We start from the raw sequence: 14,806 nt of genomic DNA on the forward strand, positions 1-14,806 counted from the left end.
TTAAGGATCTCAGTGAGGAAGTTAGTCCTCACGGCCACGACGGGGAGTTCAAGGGATAAGGCCTTGGCCGCCCGCGTCAACACCACACTATAGGCAGCCCCCTCCTCAGTAGCCATGGTAGGAGGGGAGACAAAACCAGTGTCTGGCGGAGTGTCCAAACCACTGGCATCCCCTAGCTCACCTGCTCAGTCCTGATAAGACTGGCACTCACGTGCCAGAGTGTCGTCAGACCCCTCCCAATCCGCCTCACCACCCATTTCCTGGTACTCAGGGTCAAATGATGGGGCCGGATCATAGAAGAAAAAGTCTTCTCTCAACGTCGAATGTGGCGTCGAGCGGCGCCGCCCTGGCGTCGGAACCCGGTCGAGGGGGGGACTGGGGACGACGTCGTCCGGGGACGGCGTAGGGGGCGACAACCTAGGGGCTGGTGCCGGCGATGTCGTGAGGTCGACTGGCGACGACCCGGATCCGGAACCGGATCCAGAGGGGCCCTGCGGCGCCGGGACCGAAGTCGCCGACGGCGCCGGGGCCGAAGCACCTGACGACGCCGGGGCCGAAGCACCCGGCCCGCTTGGGCTCCCAGTCGGGGCCGCGGGGCCCGAAGGTGCTGCGGAACCCGACCGAGGAGTGAACGACCTCATGGCCGTAAGGAAGGCATCGATCTCCTCTGGCGTCACGCTCTGCCCAGGGACCTGTGGGTATGGAGCAGGCCACGACGCCTGCGGCTCCAGCAGAGCCGCGCGGGCGTTGTCGCCCGAAACCCCGGGCGCGTTGCGCGAGCGTCGGGGGGAGTCAGAAGAGCGATGTCGCTTCTTCGACTTCTTGTGCCTCTTACCTGAGGACTTGGAGCCCGAGGAGTGGTGTCGACTTTCCGAGCTGTGATGACTTTGGACCTTCTTCCGGACCGGGACCTCAAACGGCGCGGGCCGACTGCCGGAGCTCGAGGCGCTTGTGGGACCAGGATCATCAGACACGCAGCTGCCGTCCGGTCCGAGTATTTCCCGAACCATTTGATGCTGGCGAGTCTTACGCAATTTGTGAGCTAACAGTCTCCCACACCTACCCCCACCCGTATAATAGGCATGTCCGAGTCTCAGTGCTGCAAATTCCGCCCTATCTTGCTCAATAGCTGCCAACTGCTGCCTCACTGCCTTAAGTAGCCTCCAGATGCGCGGGCCCCCGTGCGCTGGTGCATTTGCTCCAGTGCTCTTGTGCGCTGGCTGAGTTCCTCCCACTTGTGACCACGCTCAACATTATCTGCCGCTGAAATTGCAATAAATTCCCCTCGCAGAACCGCTTTCAATGCTGCCCAGTGTGTGGCGAGTGTAGTGTCATCAGTGCTATTGTGAGAAAGGTAGTCTACTATGACGCGCTGTATTCTCGTGACTACATCTGCCCGGTGTAGTAGAGTCTCTCTAAGTCGCCATGTTCGCTGTGCGTGCTTAATTGAGGGGAAGGCCAACACTACGGTAACCGGAGCGTGGTCAGAGAGGGAGGCAACTCCAATCTCCACCTCCATTGCCAATGCGAGTAGGGAAGTTGCCGCTAGCAGATAATCCAATCAGGCGTATGTTTTGTGGGCATTGGAGTAATAGGAGTAGGAGCGTCCCTGGGGGTGAAAGCTGCGCCATAGGTCACTAAGACCAAGGTCACAAAGACGGGCTAGACCCTCTGCCGAGAGTGCACCGGTCTGCGAGGTGCGCTGACATGACCTATCTAAAATGTTGTCAAACACTAAATTCAGGTCCCCTCCGAACAGAATATGGTGATCCTTGGTGACGGTAGCTTCACTGAGACCTGAGTGGAAGAACCTCTCTTGTTCCTCGTTAGGGGCATATATTGAGCCAACAGTGAACGTGTGGTCTCCCAGTGCCAAACGGTACGACAACAACCTGCCCTTTATCTTGGCCTCCTTCTGTATGATCTTTCCCTTAAACCTCTTAGCTACCAAAATGACTACTCCTGCTGTCTTGTTAGCTGCTGAGGAAAAAAACTGATGTGGGAACTTTCGGCATCGAAGGCCGGGACAGTCTTTCTGCAAAAGGTGTGTCTCCTGTAGGAGACAGATGTCCGCCTGTGTGTGCTCCAGGCAGGAGAGGACTGCCTTGCATTTCACTGGGTTATTCAGTCCCCTCACTTTCAATGTGAGGACCTTAAGATCCGTGGACAACATCGACCCCACCCGATGGACAGGAAGCGAAAAGCCCACACAGGCACAGCCAGACCATTGGAAAAACAAGGACGTCAGTTGTTCTAAAAGGACCAGGATCTGGGTACCAAGCAAAAGCCCCAAGCATACGGTGGACAAGGAACACAGAAACCCTCCCTCCCGTCCCCCAAAAGAACAAACCCCCCCCCCAACATGAAACCCAACAGTCAAGAACACATTGTCCATCATCCGTAGGTGATTGGTAATAAACTGGAACGGGGTAGATCGATCAGTTCACAACAGCTCCTCCTCCCGCTGACGGCCTAGGCGAGAAACCCAAATAAGAAAACAGCCATATAAAGTTAGCATGAAAGTTAGCTGGGATGAGGCGAGGGCAGACCAGACGAGACCGCTTCTACTGCAGCACATTGCCCATCTTTAATCTCAGCAGTGGGAGGCTTCCTTACGCGACACCGTCTGCCTTGATGGCGCCATTGGGGCCTTGAGTCCTCCTGTTTCACAGTGCGCCCTGACGACTCGTCCTCCTCTGCAGGTCTATACCCAGCAGACGGCATGCTTCTCTCAGTGACCAGAGCTGATAGAACTTGTTGTCTAATCTAAACATCAGCCGAAACTGGTGGCCCCAACCATAGGAGATATTGCGTTGTTGCAAGTGCTCTGTGACCGGCTTGAAGGTTCTACGCTTCTGCAAGGTGAGTGCGGACAAGTCCTGGAGTAAAACTGGGGACTGGTTCCTAAAGGACAGAGGGTGTAGCTGCCGTACCTTCCGAAGGATTTCTTCTTTCGTGCGTAGTCCTGCACACATACCAAAATGTCTGGCGGCCGAGCCGATTCCGAGCGCGGGGGACCCACTCTTGCACTCTGTCCAGTCGGAGTTCCGACTCCAAGGGGCGCCCCAGAATGTGATTGAAAAGTTCGCTTGTGAATCCGAACATGTCCTTGGTATCCTTGGCCAATATCACGCCCCGTATCCGGACGTTGTGGCGACGGGAACGGTTTTTTAGGTCCTCCAGGTGCGTTTGTAGGTCTACCTGTTGGTCGTGGATCCGCAGTATCTCCTGTTGTAGCGCCTTTATCTCGGTGACTCTCCCGTCGCTCTTGGTCTCCAGCCCCGCCACCCGCTCCCCTATACCGTCCACGTACCTGCGCACTTCTTTAATCTCCTCTGAGAATTCCTTCTTTAAGGTATGTATGTCGTCCCTCAGGGTCGTGAACAGGGATTCCAGGAAGGCCTTGGTGATGGGTTCTGAGCCACCCGCCTGATCCGAGGCAGGGCGAACAGCATTGGCGACCATGTCTTTTGGTTGTTAATTCGCCTGGGCCTTGGCAAGCAAGTCTTTCACTGTTTTATCTTTGTGGACACTCGTGGTGGACATATTGCTATCCGTGCACTCCAGAAGGCCCCCACTAGGCTCCCCCCGCTCTGGCGTCGCTCCAGGGCCCAGGTAGGCTGCTCACCCCCCACAGAGCCCTCCACGGCCGGGGGCCTCTGCACTTAAGATTACCAGACAACCTCTGCCAGCTCAGCTCTTAGCCCAAGGTAGGGTGCACTCCGGAGCTCTTCAATCCACCCCAGTGGGTCACCAAGCCGCCAACTGTCGCCCTCTTCTGGTAGGCCAACTCCACCCAAGACCCCAAGTGGCCCGCTGTGCACCCCACTGGGTGCTCTGGAACTCACCACCGGCTCGCCAGCTGTCTCTCGCCAATCCGGAGGGACTAGTCTGTACCTCAACGCCACCCAGCTCTGTCGCCACTAGGCGCGCTACCCTCTCATGTTTGCTGGTCGCGCCTCTCAAAAGCTAGGCCAGGCCGTCTCCATCGGCTGCCGTCTCACCTCAGTCAACACATTGAGGGTCACAGGTGTCGTCTTCTATGGTCCCAGGGAGATCTTCAGGCCCGACTGACCCCTCAGAAGCCGCCAGCGCCGCCTCTTCTCCCAGGCCTGACTGTCCCCACTCACTTCCAGGGCCGGGCCCCTAGCGCGCGACTCCCCCGAAGCATTGCCCCTTCTCTACAAGCAGTCTCCTGACTGGAGGGGCAGCGCACTCCACCTAGCACTCGTCGGTATCGACCTCCACCAGCCTCCCGCAGTCTCCGCCAGCTCAATCAGGGTCAAAAGCACTCACCGTCGTGGCCCCCAAGAGGCCCCGCAGGCACAACAGTTCAAACAAGTCCAGCGCCGGTGCCCTTCACTCGCAGCCAACGCGGGGGTCCCAAAGCGAGAACATCAGTATTATGGGCCTCTCCCGACGCAACACCTCCATCTCGCAGCCAGACTTCTTGTGCCACATCCACTGCTACCAGGGGTAAATGCTCAATCCAGCCCTCGATGGTCTCTCAGACGCTGCCCTCGTCCTGCACCACTCAGTCTATCGCAGCACTCCTTATCAGCCTGGGCAGGGCCCCCCGCACTCGAGCTCCACAGCGGTCTCGGGTCCCCTCTCACCTCAGTCTGGGAAGGCCTCGTCTACCCCCGGCCTCTTCCACAATGGTGACGCCTCTCGGAACCACGTCTATGCCAGCTTGATCTAGGCGCAGGCGGTCTCCCTCAAAATGGAGGTTGTCACTGCCCCCGGGCACCTCCACCAAGTCGCGTCATCAGGACGACCCCGGGGCACCCTCGTCCGGATGGCCACTCAAGCGGTCGGGCCTCCGAACCTTGACCCCGCCACACATCGGCTCCTCGCAGAGGCCCTCTCCTGCAGTGGCGCAGTCCCGCGCCACAGACCCGGCCCAAGATGTCGGCCGGTCCGGGACCGTCGCAAGGCTGCGGGCTCCGTGTGGACAAGGGGAGAGGAACCCCCTCCACGCTGCCTCTCTGCGGCTGTAGCTGTTCGGCGCTTCTCATCGCCTTCCGGTCCCCAAAGTCATTCGTCAGGGAGGGCAGGGACCGGCGCAGTGGCGCGTCTCAGCACTCGAGTCCCGCCAGCCGTCCCCAGCACCTGCTCCATACCGCTGCTCCCCCAGGGGCAGAAACAACCCTCCGAGCTCCGGTCACCGCTCCAAAACCGCCTCTGTCAGAACCGGAGCCGGTCCACTCAAGTAATTCGGGCCGACTGCTGCAATTACGGCCAGAATGCCTGTGCTAAGGAATGCCGTCGGTGGGAGCTCCAGAGCTGAGCGTTCGCTCACGCCGCCATCTTAGCCACGCCCCCTTGCTACTTTTTAAAGTTATATTTATTGAAGTATTTTTGTATATTGTAGATCTCATTGTAAGATCTAGATCACAAAAGCCCGCTCAGGCGGCCGACTGTTCTCACTCAACGCCGCCAAACTCTGGAACTCGCTCCCCCCTAACCTCAGAGCCCAACCTAACCTTCTTTCATTCCGTAGAGCACTTAAAACATGGCTGTTCCCATAAAGCATCTCTCACCAGGTTCTTGTCTATCAGCGCTGGGACGCCTATGGGCAGCCATGCGCTCTACAAGTCTGTAAAATAAATAAATAAATAAATAAATCTCTAATAATAACTTGAAACTTGGATGAATGGATGATTAACGCAGCGCTAGAACACATTTAAAAGTGTTTTCTATTTTTCTTTGTGGTTTGTAGCATGTACAGAAAAAAGCTCAAATACTGGCCTGTGGAGATATTGCTTATTTTCGTAGCAGCCGGGACTATTAAACTACTGGTAGTGCCGGAAGAAAACTGTCCAGGTGGCAACCCTTTCCCTGCTACATCTGCATCGAAATAGCCTCATATGACCAGCGCAGCCACATAAGTGCATGCACCGAACATCCACATACATACAGGTTAATCCCGTTATTCAAATGGCTGACGAATGCAAACCTAAATCTGGCTCCATATTCTTCGGTGTGGACTACTTTGCCGGCGCAGACTCAAATGTGTTTGCCACGTCATAAATCATGACACTGCATGAGTTATTGGGGGTGAATATTTTATAGCTGTATGATGTGATGCTTGTAACTCATTTTAAGAAATAAATGAAGAGAATCTTAACAAAGGCATTTTAGTACTTTTGAGTATTGCGTTTCTACCCGCTGGAATCTTAATTCCCACGAAAAAAGGCGATTTTGACAAACACAAGTTTGACACATACACAGGCATTGCTGTTTTGCTTTCTGAAAATAATGTCAAATGAAAAATGACTATAATTAGCCTGATATATCGACTGCGACTGAGAGCTTGTTTAATAATAGACCCTCGTGCACAGCCGTCACCTGGCGCGCTTTAACGCACGCGCGGCCATATTGAAGGAGGGTATTATTGACATCTGCTGCTATCGGCGCTGTCTGACTCCTCTTCCTTTGACGTGCCGCGCACAATTCTTTTATAGGCAGCATAATGCAGGGGCACTTACTGAGCAATTTACCCACTGTTGGGAAAAGCATATTATTCATGCGCGAGTAAAAAAAAAAAAAGCAATTTTAACACATTCAGCTATTCAGGCAGCGTTTGGAACTGAAGCAATAAAAATAGTGATTCAGTCATGATATTGTGCTTCACGTCTTTGTTGTTGCAATGCGCAGGCAGCAAGCAGAAGCAACAATGGAGGCGCATTTCTAGTCACATTTCCCATGATAACATTCGCCAGTCTGTGGCATTTCTTAAACACGTTTCCGTTATGGGGAGAGTTCATGATTGGCATGTCTGGGGTAGGGAAAGGGGTAGTACTTTACCCTTCAAACAGTGGCACAGCGGTCCACCCGAGCTGTTGCTTGACGTAGAGCTGTAGGTTCTGCCCATCGCTGGGCACCACTACGCCTGGTCTCTGCCCACTCGGATCTGGCTTGTAAAGTGCCTCCATGCCAAACAGCTGCACCAGCAGCACGCTGTGCTCATCGAGGTAAGGGTGCAAGACCTACGGAAGTACACACAAATATTAGTGGTGTGTTGTACAAAACTTATGTCAGGTCCTACGGATACGCTTTTATATGTATATGCTAGGGCTGGCTTTAGCACTGGAGCTCCCGGGGCAACAATATTTTTTGCTCCCTCCCACCCCTCCAACCCCTCCAACCCCCTTCCCCCACGGATACACTCACTATCACCCTCCAACAGTGCCCCTCTTCTGTCTATAGCCCCCTCTCACATGCATTTCTTTTGTTTATAGCACAACTCATTCCACTGTAAGGTGTACGAGGACTGTACATCACACACACATTATACAGAGGGAAATGTTTTATAAAAGAATGAGGATTACAAGGTGTTCAAACACCATCTATACTAGTTGACAGTACATTTGAAAAGTGTGTGGTCTTAGAAGCAGAATTGGCTTTACTAATAAGAATGTATTTCTTCCCAAACTAAACCTTTTAGCAACATTAAGATAATGAAAGACTGATGAAAACATAAGATTTCCACCCAATGCCTTGCAGTTTGCATGCAGCTCTTTGATGACAGTTCAAAGGTCACTGTGTTCTCTTAGGACTGTGACGTATGAACCGCAAGTAACAAAAGGCTATCTATGGCAAAAGCGGTAACCTTTTGAGCTATCTACATAAACCTTCTACCCGGGGACACACCTATGGCTTGGCTCATTGACCTATTGAGTAAACAACCAGATCTTCAACTGTTTTCTGAAGTGCTGCATGGTGGGTTGCTAGCATAAGGCAAGAGGCAAGGAGTTCCATAGTTTCCCTCCACAGTACGAGAACATTCTTACACCCCATTTTGCTTTGTTTGTTCTTCGGACAGTGATCATCATTGACGCAGAGCTCGATCCAAGGTTCCTGCAGGGAATATACCAGGAGAACCGATCCTGAAAAAAGGTCTGACCAGCTCTGTAGAGGGCCTTCTGGATTATGCACAGAGCCTTAAATGAAATCCTCTTTTACACTGCTCGGTAGAGAGCCTTGTGGATTATGCACAGAACCTCAAATAAAATCCTCTTTTCTACTGGCAGCGAGTGGAGGCCGTGCATTAAATGAGAGATTGGTCCAAATTTGGGGACCTTCAGTAACGTTCTTGCTGCTGCGTTCTGCAAGGACTGGAATGTTTTTATCAGATGTTTAGAAGTGCCTAAATATAAGGCATTGCAGTAGTCCATCGTGAAGATGAGTGCCATCATCACCCTCTTCTGTAGATGAAACAGAATAAACAGAAGCATTTTCTTGACTGTGTGACACACAAGGAACTCTGCAGCAGGTGCTTTTAAACCCATGAATAATTTCTAAACAACACCTTCCACCCCCGGTCAGCGCCTGGTTCGGCTGCACCAGTCGCACTGCCCTAAAGCCAGCCCTGATTCATGCTAAGGTTTGCACTTGGTGCGTAGTTGCATTTTAAGAACAAGGAAAGTGTTCAGAGACAGGCATGAAGCAGGTTTAGACAAAGGAAGTACAAAGGGGGTGAGGTTGAGCTGTTAACAGCGTTATTGCTTGCTATTATTAGGCATTAATAAAGTTAATATGCCCCTATTATGTTCTGACTTCATCTTTGAGACAGAATTGAGACCAGTCAGTTAACTGGCTATAATATGGCTAGGCTAAACGTCAATTTCTTTAAATGGGAAAGTGGGAGTAAGCAAGCATCGGTGTAAAAGCGGCCCTCAGTCTTAGACCATAGAGCTTGAGAATGTTGATTCCCATCCAGTCTTCAAGGCATCCCAGTGAAACCAGGCTAGCTGAGAAAACCTTGCATGCATCTGCGTGGCATTGACGTATCAACAGAATCAGAAAGCCAGATTCACAAAGGTAAACTGAGACGAAATTCTAAATGTAACACGTTCAGTATTCACAAAGGGCATCTACGAGTAGTAAAGTTAGACTTTTGTCACAGTTTATCTTAAGTTTTGGTTTTAAGTCTAACTGAGACCAAAACTTAAGTTAAACTGAGACAAAAGTGTAACTTTACTACTCGCAAATTCCTTTGTGAATACCAAAAGATTAGTTTAACTCTGTGAATCGGGCCCAGAGGCTCCAGGAGTATCGTTAGTCCCTCTTTTTTGTTGGCAGTGGTATCTTAACTAAAGGAAATAAAATAGTCAAATGCTCCATACATCTGGAGTCCTGGATATCAATATGAAAAACAAAACACATTAGTTCATGGAAATGTTAATAGAAAATATCCAAAACTCACCAGTAAAAGGAAAAGGAAAGAAGTAGTCAAAGATTTTAACGTGAACAGGGAATTCACGTAATTTGGCTGTTTATGGCTCACCTATTGTAAATGGTCTTGTCAACATGTCACTTGGGATCTCAGCTCTAGACACCTCCTGTTATCCACCAAACACACTGACGCACCATTCGTACTCTTTCTGCTGCATTGGTAGAATGGCAAGAACACCACCCAGGTGTAGGCACCAAGCTTGAAGAGGCCTCTGCCTTCACTGAAGATATACCCATCCAAGCAACACTCCACACTGCACCTTTGAGTGCCGGTGGTTATGATAATGTCACTCCCTCAACGACATTGAGTTATGCAGGTGGCACTAGTAATACTAGCATGGGTCAGGCATAGGGTTCATGCTTTACAAAGCGTTCCATGTCACACCACTCTGGTCCTAGCCTCCTCGCGTTGTGTATGGTACACCCAGTGAGTGATATAGCCTTAGTACAATGGAGGAGCCGAAGAGGTAGGCAGCTGCTCAGGTCAGAAGCAAGGGTGCAATGCATTGATTGAGGCATGAATCCGATGCCAGAAGAGACAAAGCAGTCTGGTCAGTCTGCAGGGGTGCTTTACCACAGGCAAGAGTCAGCCTTCATGCTGTCTGAGATTACAGCACCTCTGGGCCACAGAGAAAGCTAGAGGCTCCTGTGCCACCCAAAAGAGGAATTTAGACCACACCAGTTCATGGTGGAAAAAAGTAGGCTTCATATTGATAAAAGAATGGCCTTAGGCTCCCAGGGAAGAGACTGAAGGGCCCTGGCATTTTGAAAGAGGGGGCAAGGAGCCTTCAGCCTAAAAGAGTTTGTGTAAGATAGCAAAGGACCTATCTTGGAGATTGGATCAAAAAGGCCCTCTAAATTTGGATATAGTACTACTGGCAAGCAGGGTAACTGGGCGTGCAGCAAAAGTCAACCAGTTGAGAGGAGTCAAACGACCTACTGGCAAACAGACTGGGACAAGGGGGATAGGGCAGAGTGTGAAGGAGGGAGTGATAAGCTGATTTATAGGGGATTCGCTGTACAGCAGTGTGTTATGAGTAATTCATAATTTTAAGAGGAAAAACAGGCAGGAGAGTTGCTGGAAGTCACTTTTTACAGTTGGTTTGCAGCTCATCATGGCCCAAGAGGAAGATTATATACATACAGGTCCCACACACATGAAAAGGTGCACTTTGTATGCTATTTTTTCTGTGGACCATAACATCAGGATAGACAAGACCATTAAGAGTATCTGATATTTAGGGGGGGCGTGGCCAGCCATCCAACATGGCGGACGCGAGCTGTTAGCGCTCTGACCGACGACCCCTAATTCTCCTGACATTTCTCCTTCAGAGGTGTCTTCCATGTTTGCATCAAGCGGGAACGGTGAGGGGACACAGCGGGGAGTCTGTGAAGCCCTGTGGTTGCCAATTGTGAGGCGCTGGAGAGAAGGCTGCGGTCCGGGCCGAGTGGCGTGGCTCCAGAGACGAATGCACGAAAAGTGCTCCGAGAGCCAACGGCTGCCGACGGAGTCTGAGGCGGCACTGCAACACTGTTAGGGGCGCTGAGAACCTGTCCCTGTGCTGCCCCGGCTGTGCATGGCATCCTGACGAGACTGCACAGGCGGTGTGTTGCAGTGGATTGGCGGATATCACAGTCCCCTGCTGCCTACAGCCGCTCTCGGGTGAGGCGAGGAGAAGCGGGACAGGAGGCGGACGCACGAAAGCAGCGGGACATAGGTGGAGGTGACCTGATCTGCGGCCCAAGTAGACTGCTGGGGACGCCGCTGAGTGGCCTGGGAGCCGGCAGGCGGCTTAACACCGGAGAGCTGTGCAGTGAGGCTCAGGTGGGGAAAGTGCGCCTGGTGCCCCCGGAGGAGACGTCTTCTCCTAAGACCCGAGGCGGAGGCGCTGAAGGCCGGGCCCTGTACGGCCCGGGTGCCGAGGCCCGATAAGTATCGCAGGCCCATCCTGCCAGTCGCAGCTCTTGGGCTCTGAGGTGAGACGCAAAGGCTGGGGCAGGAGGAGGACTTGCAATGGCAGCGAGGCCTCGGGGGAGGCGTCCTAATCTGCGGCTCGTGAAGCCCGCCGCGGACACCGCTGGAGGTGGCGGACATCTGCGACCCGGGCGGTCGGCTGTCCCGGTCTAAACCCTGTCTGGGATTGGCGCAGGAGGTTGTTGGATTCCAAGAAGAGAGATAGTTGGTGGTTGACGATTCTCTCGGCCACTTTGCTGATGGCTGGTAAGAGAGAGATAGGTCGAAAGTTAGACAGGTCAGTGGGATCAAGGTGGGGTTTTTTGAGAAGTGCTCGGACTGTGGCTTTTTTCCAGTTGGTTGGGACAGTGCCAAGTGCAAACGACGCGTTAATAAGGTTGGTGTAGGGGGGGGCAACCGTGGATGCGACCAGTTTTAGTTTGCTCATAGGAGCTGGATCTGATGCATGCGCGGGACCGAGAGACAGTTTACTGCCGGGGGAGTGGGATACGCTGCGCAGATAATACAATCGCAGGCTCCTACTGCTGCGGCCCCCACCGGACCCGCGCGATCGACTAGCTTACGACTCGTCGCACACCTCTTGCGAGCACAGGAGGCTTGAGACAGGGGAATAGCGCAGATTAGTTGCTGACATCACACACACCCCACCAGCCATTGCACTGGACTAGCTCACTACTATATGTGTTTTAACTTGAGGTTTGGACGTATGCCCTTTTGGGGATTCGCCCCATTAGTTGTATTGTTTGCGGTTGTTATTTTGTTTAAGTTGCAGCACACCGATACGCTCCCCTTGGATCCCGACTCTGACTCCCCGGATGTAGCCCCTTTGCCTTGCGCTGCGATGACTTACCCAGACAGATGACGCACACTAACATTCTCAATTTGTGATTCGCAATTTGCTAATCGCAAATTGAGAATAATTTCAAGGGTGCAAGGGTGTCTTAAGGACACCCTGCTGCACCCCCTGAAATTGACATGGGTGCGCATATGGCGCACTAAGGGCATGTATGAGCGTCACATAGCACCTTTATAAATTTCAAAAAGTGCTTTTTTTAAAGAATTCGCAAATTACCACCAACTACAAGTTGGTGGTAATTTGCGATTTCTTAGCCTAAATTCGCAAAGCTTAAATGCTACATACATAGCATTTAAGGAATCGCAATTTGTGATTCCTTAAATGCTTGCCCAAAATGAAGGAATTGCAAATTGCGATTCCTTAATTTTGCTGTGCGATTTTTTGATACATCGCATTTGCCGATTTTTTTGTCGCAAAAGCTGTTTTTTTGCGATTCGCAGCGTTTGCGACACAAAAACGGATGTTACATCTGCCCCATAAAGTTTAGGCTCTCTGAACTCAGAATTTAATACCATATCTTTTAGTAAAGATATTTTTTAAATAGTGTGTATGAGATGCCACTTTTAGAAAGTAGGCTTTTTCTTGTTTAACCATTCTGTGTATCTGCCTGTTTGTGGATTGACTGTCTGGTTTTGGAGTGGCAGGGGCTGGGAATGTGCATTCACTGTAGACAGCCACTGGGGGGGGAAGAGGGGTTGAGGTGTGCCTGGCCTTTCTTGGATGAATCAGAGCTGAGCTGAATGGGGCTTTGCTGCATTTGAGTAGTGGGAGGAGTTTTCCTTGCCCCTGACTAGGGCCTGTCTCCCTTGCACAAGGCTGTCTCCACCCTCTGTGGTCATACTGCACTAGTGAGTATAGAACTGGTTTGGACTATGCTCAGAGAACCTGAACAAAGAGAGCAAAGACAAAATGGGGTAAAAGTAGTATACCATAACCCCCAAAATTCTAGATCAGTTCTAGACTCAAGAGGGACCTTTGCCAAGGAGGAGAGCTGGAGAGGTGTGAGGAGGAAGAGTACAGCCATTTTGCTGTGTTTTGTCTGGGGTTGGCCTGCAGTTGCTGCTTCTGCCAAGGAAAGGATAAAGACTGGAACTTTGCTGTGAACCTGCTTGAATAAGAATCTCAAAGGGCCTGTGTTTGCTGGCCTCCTGCTCAGAAGTTTTAGGGACACAAACACTTCACCCCAGCTCCCCTGAACTCTATTGCTGAGAGTAGAGTTCTGACCTGCCAGGAGTGCCTATTCTAGTTTTGGGCCTTTGGAGGTTGTGCCTGCTGTTGGGAGCTGGAAGAAACCAAAGAGAAGTGTCAGGATCCATTGGACTGCCCACCACCTTCTGCCCTCCAGCAGTAGTGGGGGAACTGTTCAGGGTGAACGCCAGGGCGCTAGGTTCATTTCACTCACTTACATCCTACCTAGGAAGACTGCCTGCCGGGTGGGGACTCCTAGCAGGTTCTCAACACATGCCTCTGACCCTTGGCTCGTCCCCTCTTTTGCTCCCCGCATTCCCTGAGGAAGAAAAGCTGACTTATATTTCTTTAATTCTCTGCTCCGGTATGTGGTGGTGTTTTCCTTATCTTTGTTTCCATGCCACGCCAGAGCTCAACTCAGCAACCTTCATGACTCAGCAGCCTCATGACTCCACAAGTCTCCGTGACTCAGCAACCCCCTTTGGCTCAGCAGCCTCCATGACTCAGCAACCTCCATGACTCAGCAGCCTCCGTGACTCAACATTCCTCCATGACTCAGCAGCCTCCTTGACTCAGCAACCTCCATGACTCAGCAGCCTCCATGTCTCAACAAGCCTTCATGACTCAGCAACCTGCATGACTCATCAGCTTGGCAAAAGGTATTTAACTCTCACCCAGGCTCATCTTCAGTGCTTTGCACTGAGTTTCCTGTTGAAGATCTTGTGGCGTGACGGGTCTTCTCTGCAGGTGCTGGTCGGACGGGTCCTGTTCCATCCTTGCTGCTGCTACTCGCAGATAAGTCTAAATTCTTTTTGGGCTACATTTAACTCTTGTGCTCAGAGGAATTCCATTGTTTTGACTCCTGGATCATTTCTGGTTATCGGGGAGATCTTGGGTAACTGCGCACTAAACTCTTCGCAGTCAGACACTTCCTGACTTCGCTTCCTATATCACAGTTCCCTCTTGTTCCCACTCAGCTTACTTTATACTACTTGCCTGGATTTTGGTAATTTCCTCCTCATATCATTTATGTAATTCGTGCATAGTTCTTGCTGATTGAAGTGTATATTATTATTATTGCAGTGTTTATTGCTATCCTGTTACGTCTCTGTTTTTTCTCACTGAAAGAAGGTCTTGGTATCGCTCTCAAGCCTTGGGCATACATCAGATAAAGGATACAGATTATGTCTTATCTCAATGAAATAAGAATGTATGGTGTGCTTATGCGTAATCTTCGTTGGCATTATATTGTGTATTTATCTTAGACGCAATATTGTGTGAGTGTGTATTTATCTTTGGCGCCATATGGTGTGAGTGCAGTTCTGATTTTTTGTAATCATTCTAAAAGACCTCTTTTATCATGACCCAATGCAGAAGTTTATGCATGATCTATGTCATTGATTATTTGTGTTCTTATTGATGTCTTTTACTACTGCTACATGAGCTGGTCTCCATACTCATTCCTAGATTTAGGACAGATGTTCCAGATTGCTATGTGACCCAGAGTTTGCTTCTCCACCGGCACAAACGCGCACCAGTTGTTTCTT

At 51.1% G+C, this 14,806-nt stretch overlaps 1 protein-coding gene across 1 annotated transcript in view; it reads right to left on the reverse strand.

The window, feature by feature from the left end:
- The window catches only part of LOC147729973 (uncharacterized), a 1,004,770-nt gene that overhangs the window by 199,589 nt on the left and 790,375 nt on the right, over nt 1-14,806 (reverse strand). Inside the window, exon 26 of the mRNA XM_086954938.1 lies at nt 6,811-6,992. Within this exon, the coding sequence (XP_086811064.1) occupies nt 6,811-6,992 (182 nt within the window). The remainder of the gene's footprint in view (nt 1-6,810; nt 6,993-14,806) is intronic.

The sequence above is a fragment of the Lissotriton vulgaris genome, chromosome 2_1, assembly GCF_964263255.1.
Source record: "Lissotriton vulgaris chromosome 2_1, aLisVul1.2, whole genome shotgun sequence".
NCBI lineage: Eukaryota > Metazoa > Chordata > Amphibia > Caudata > Salamandridae > Lissotriton > Lissotriton vulgaris.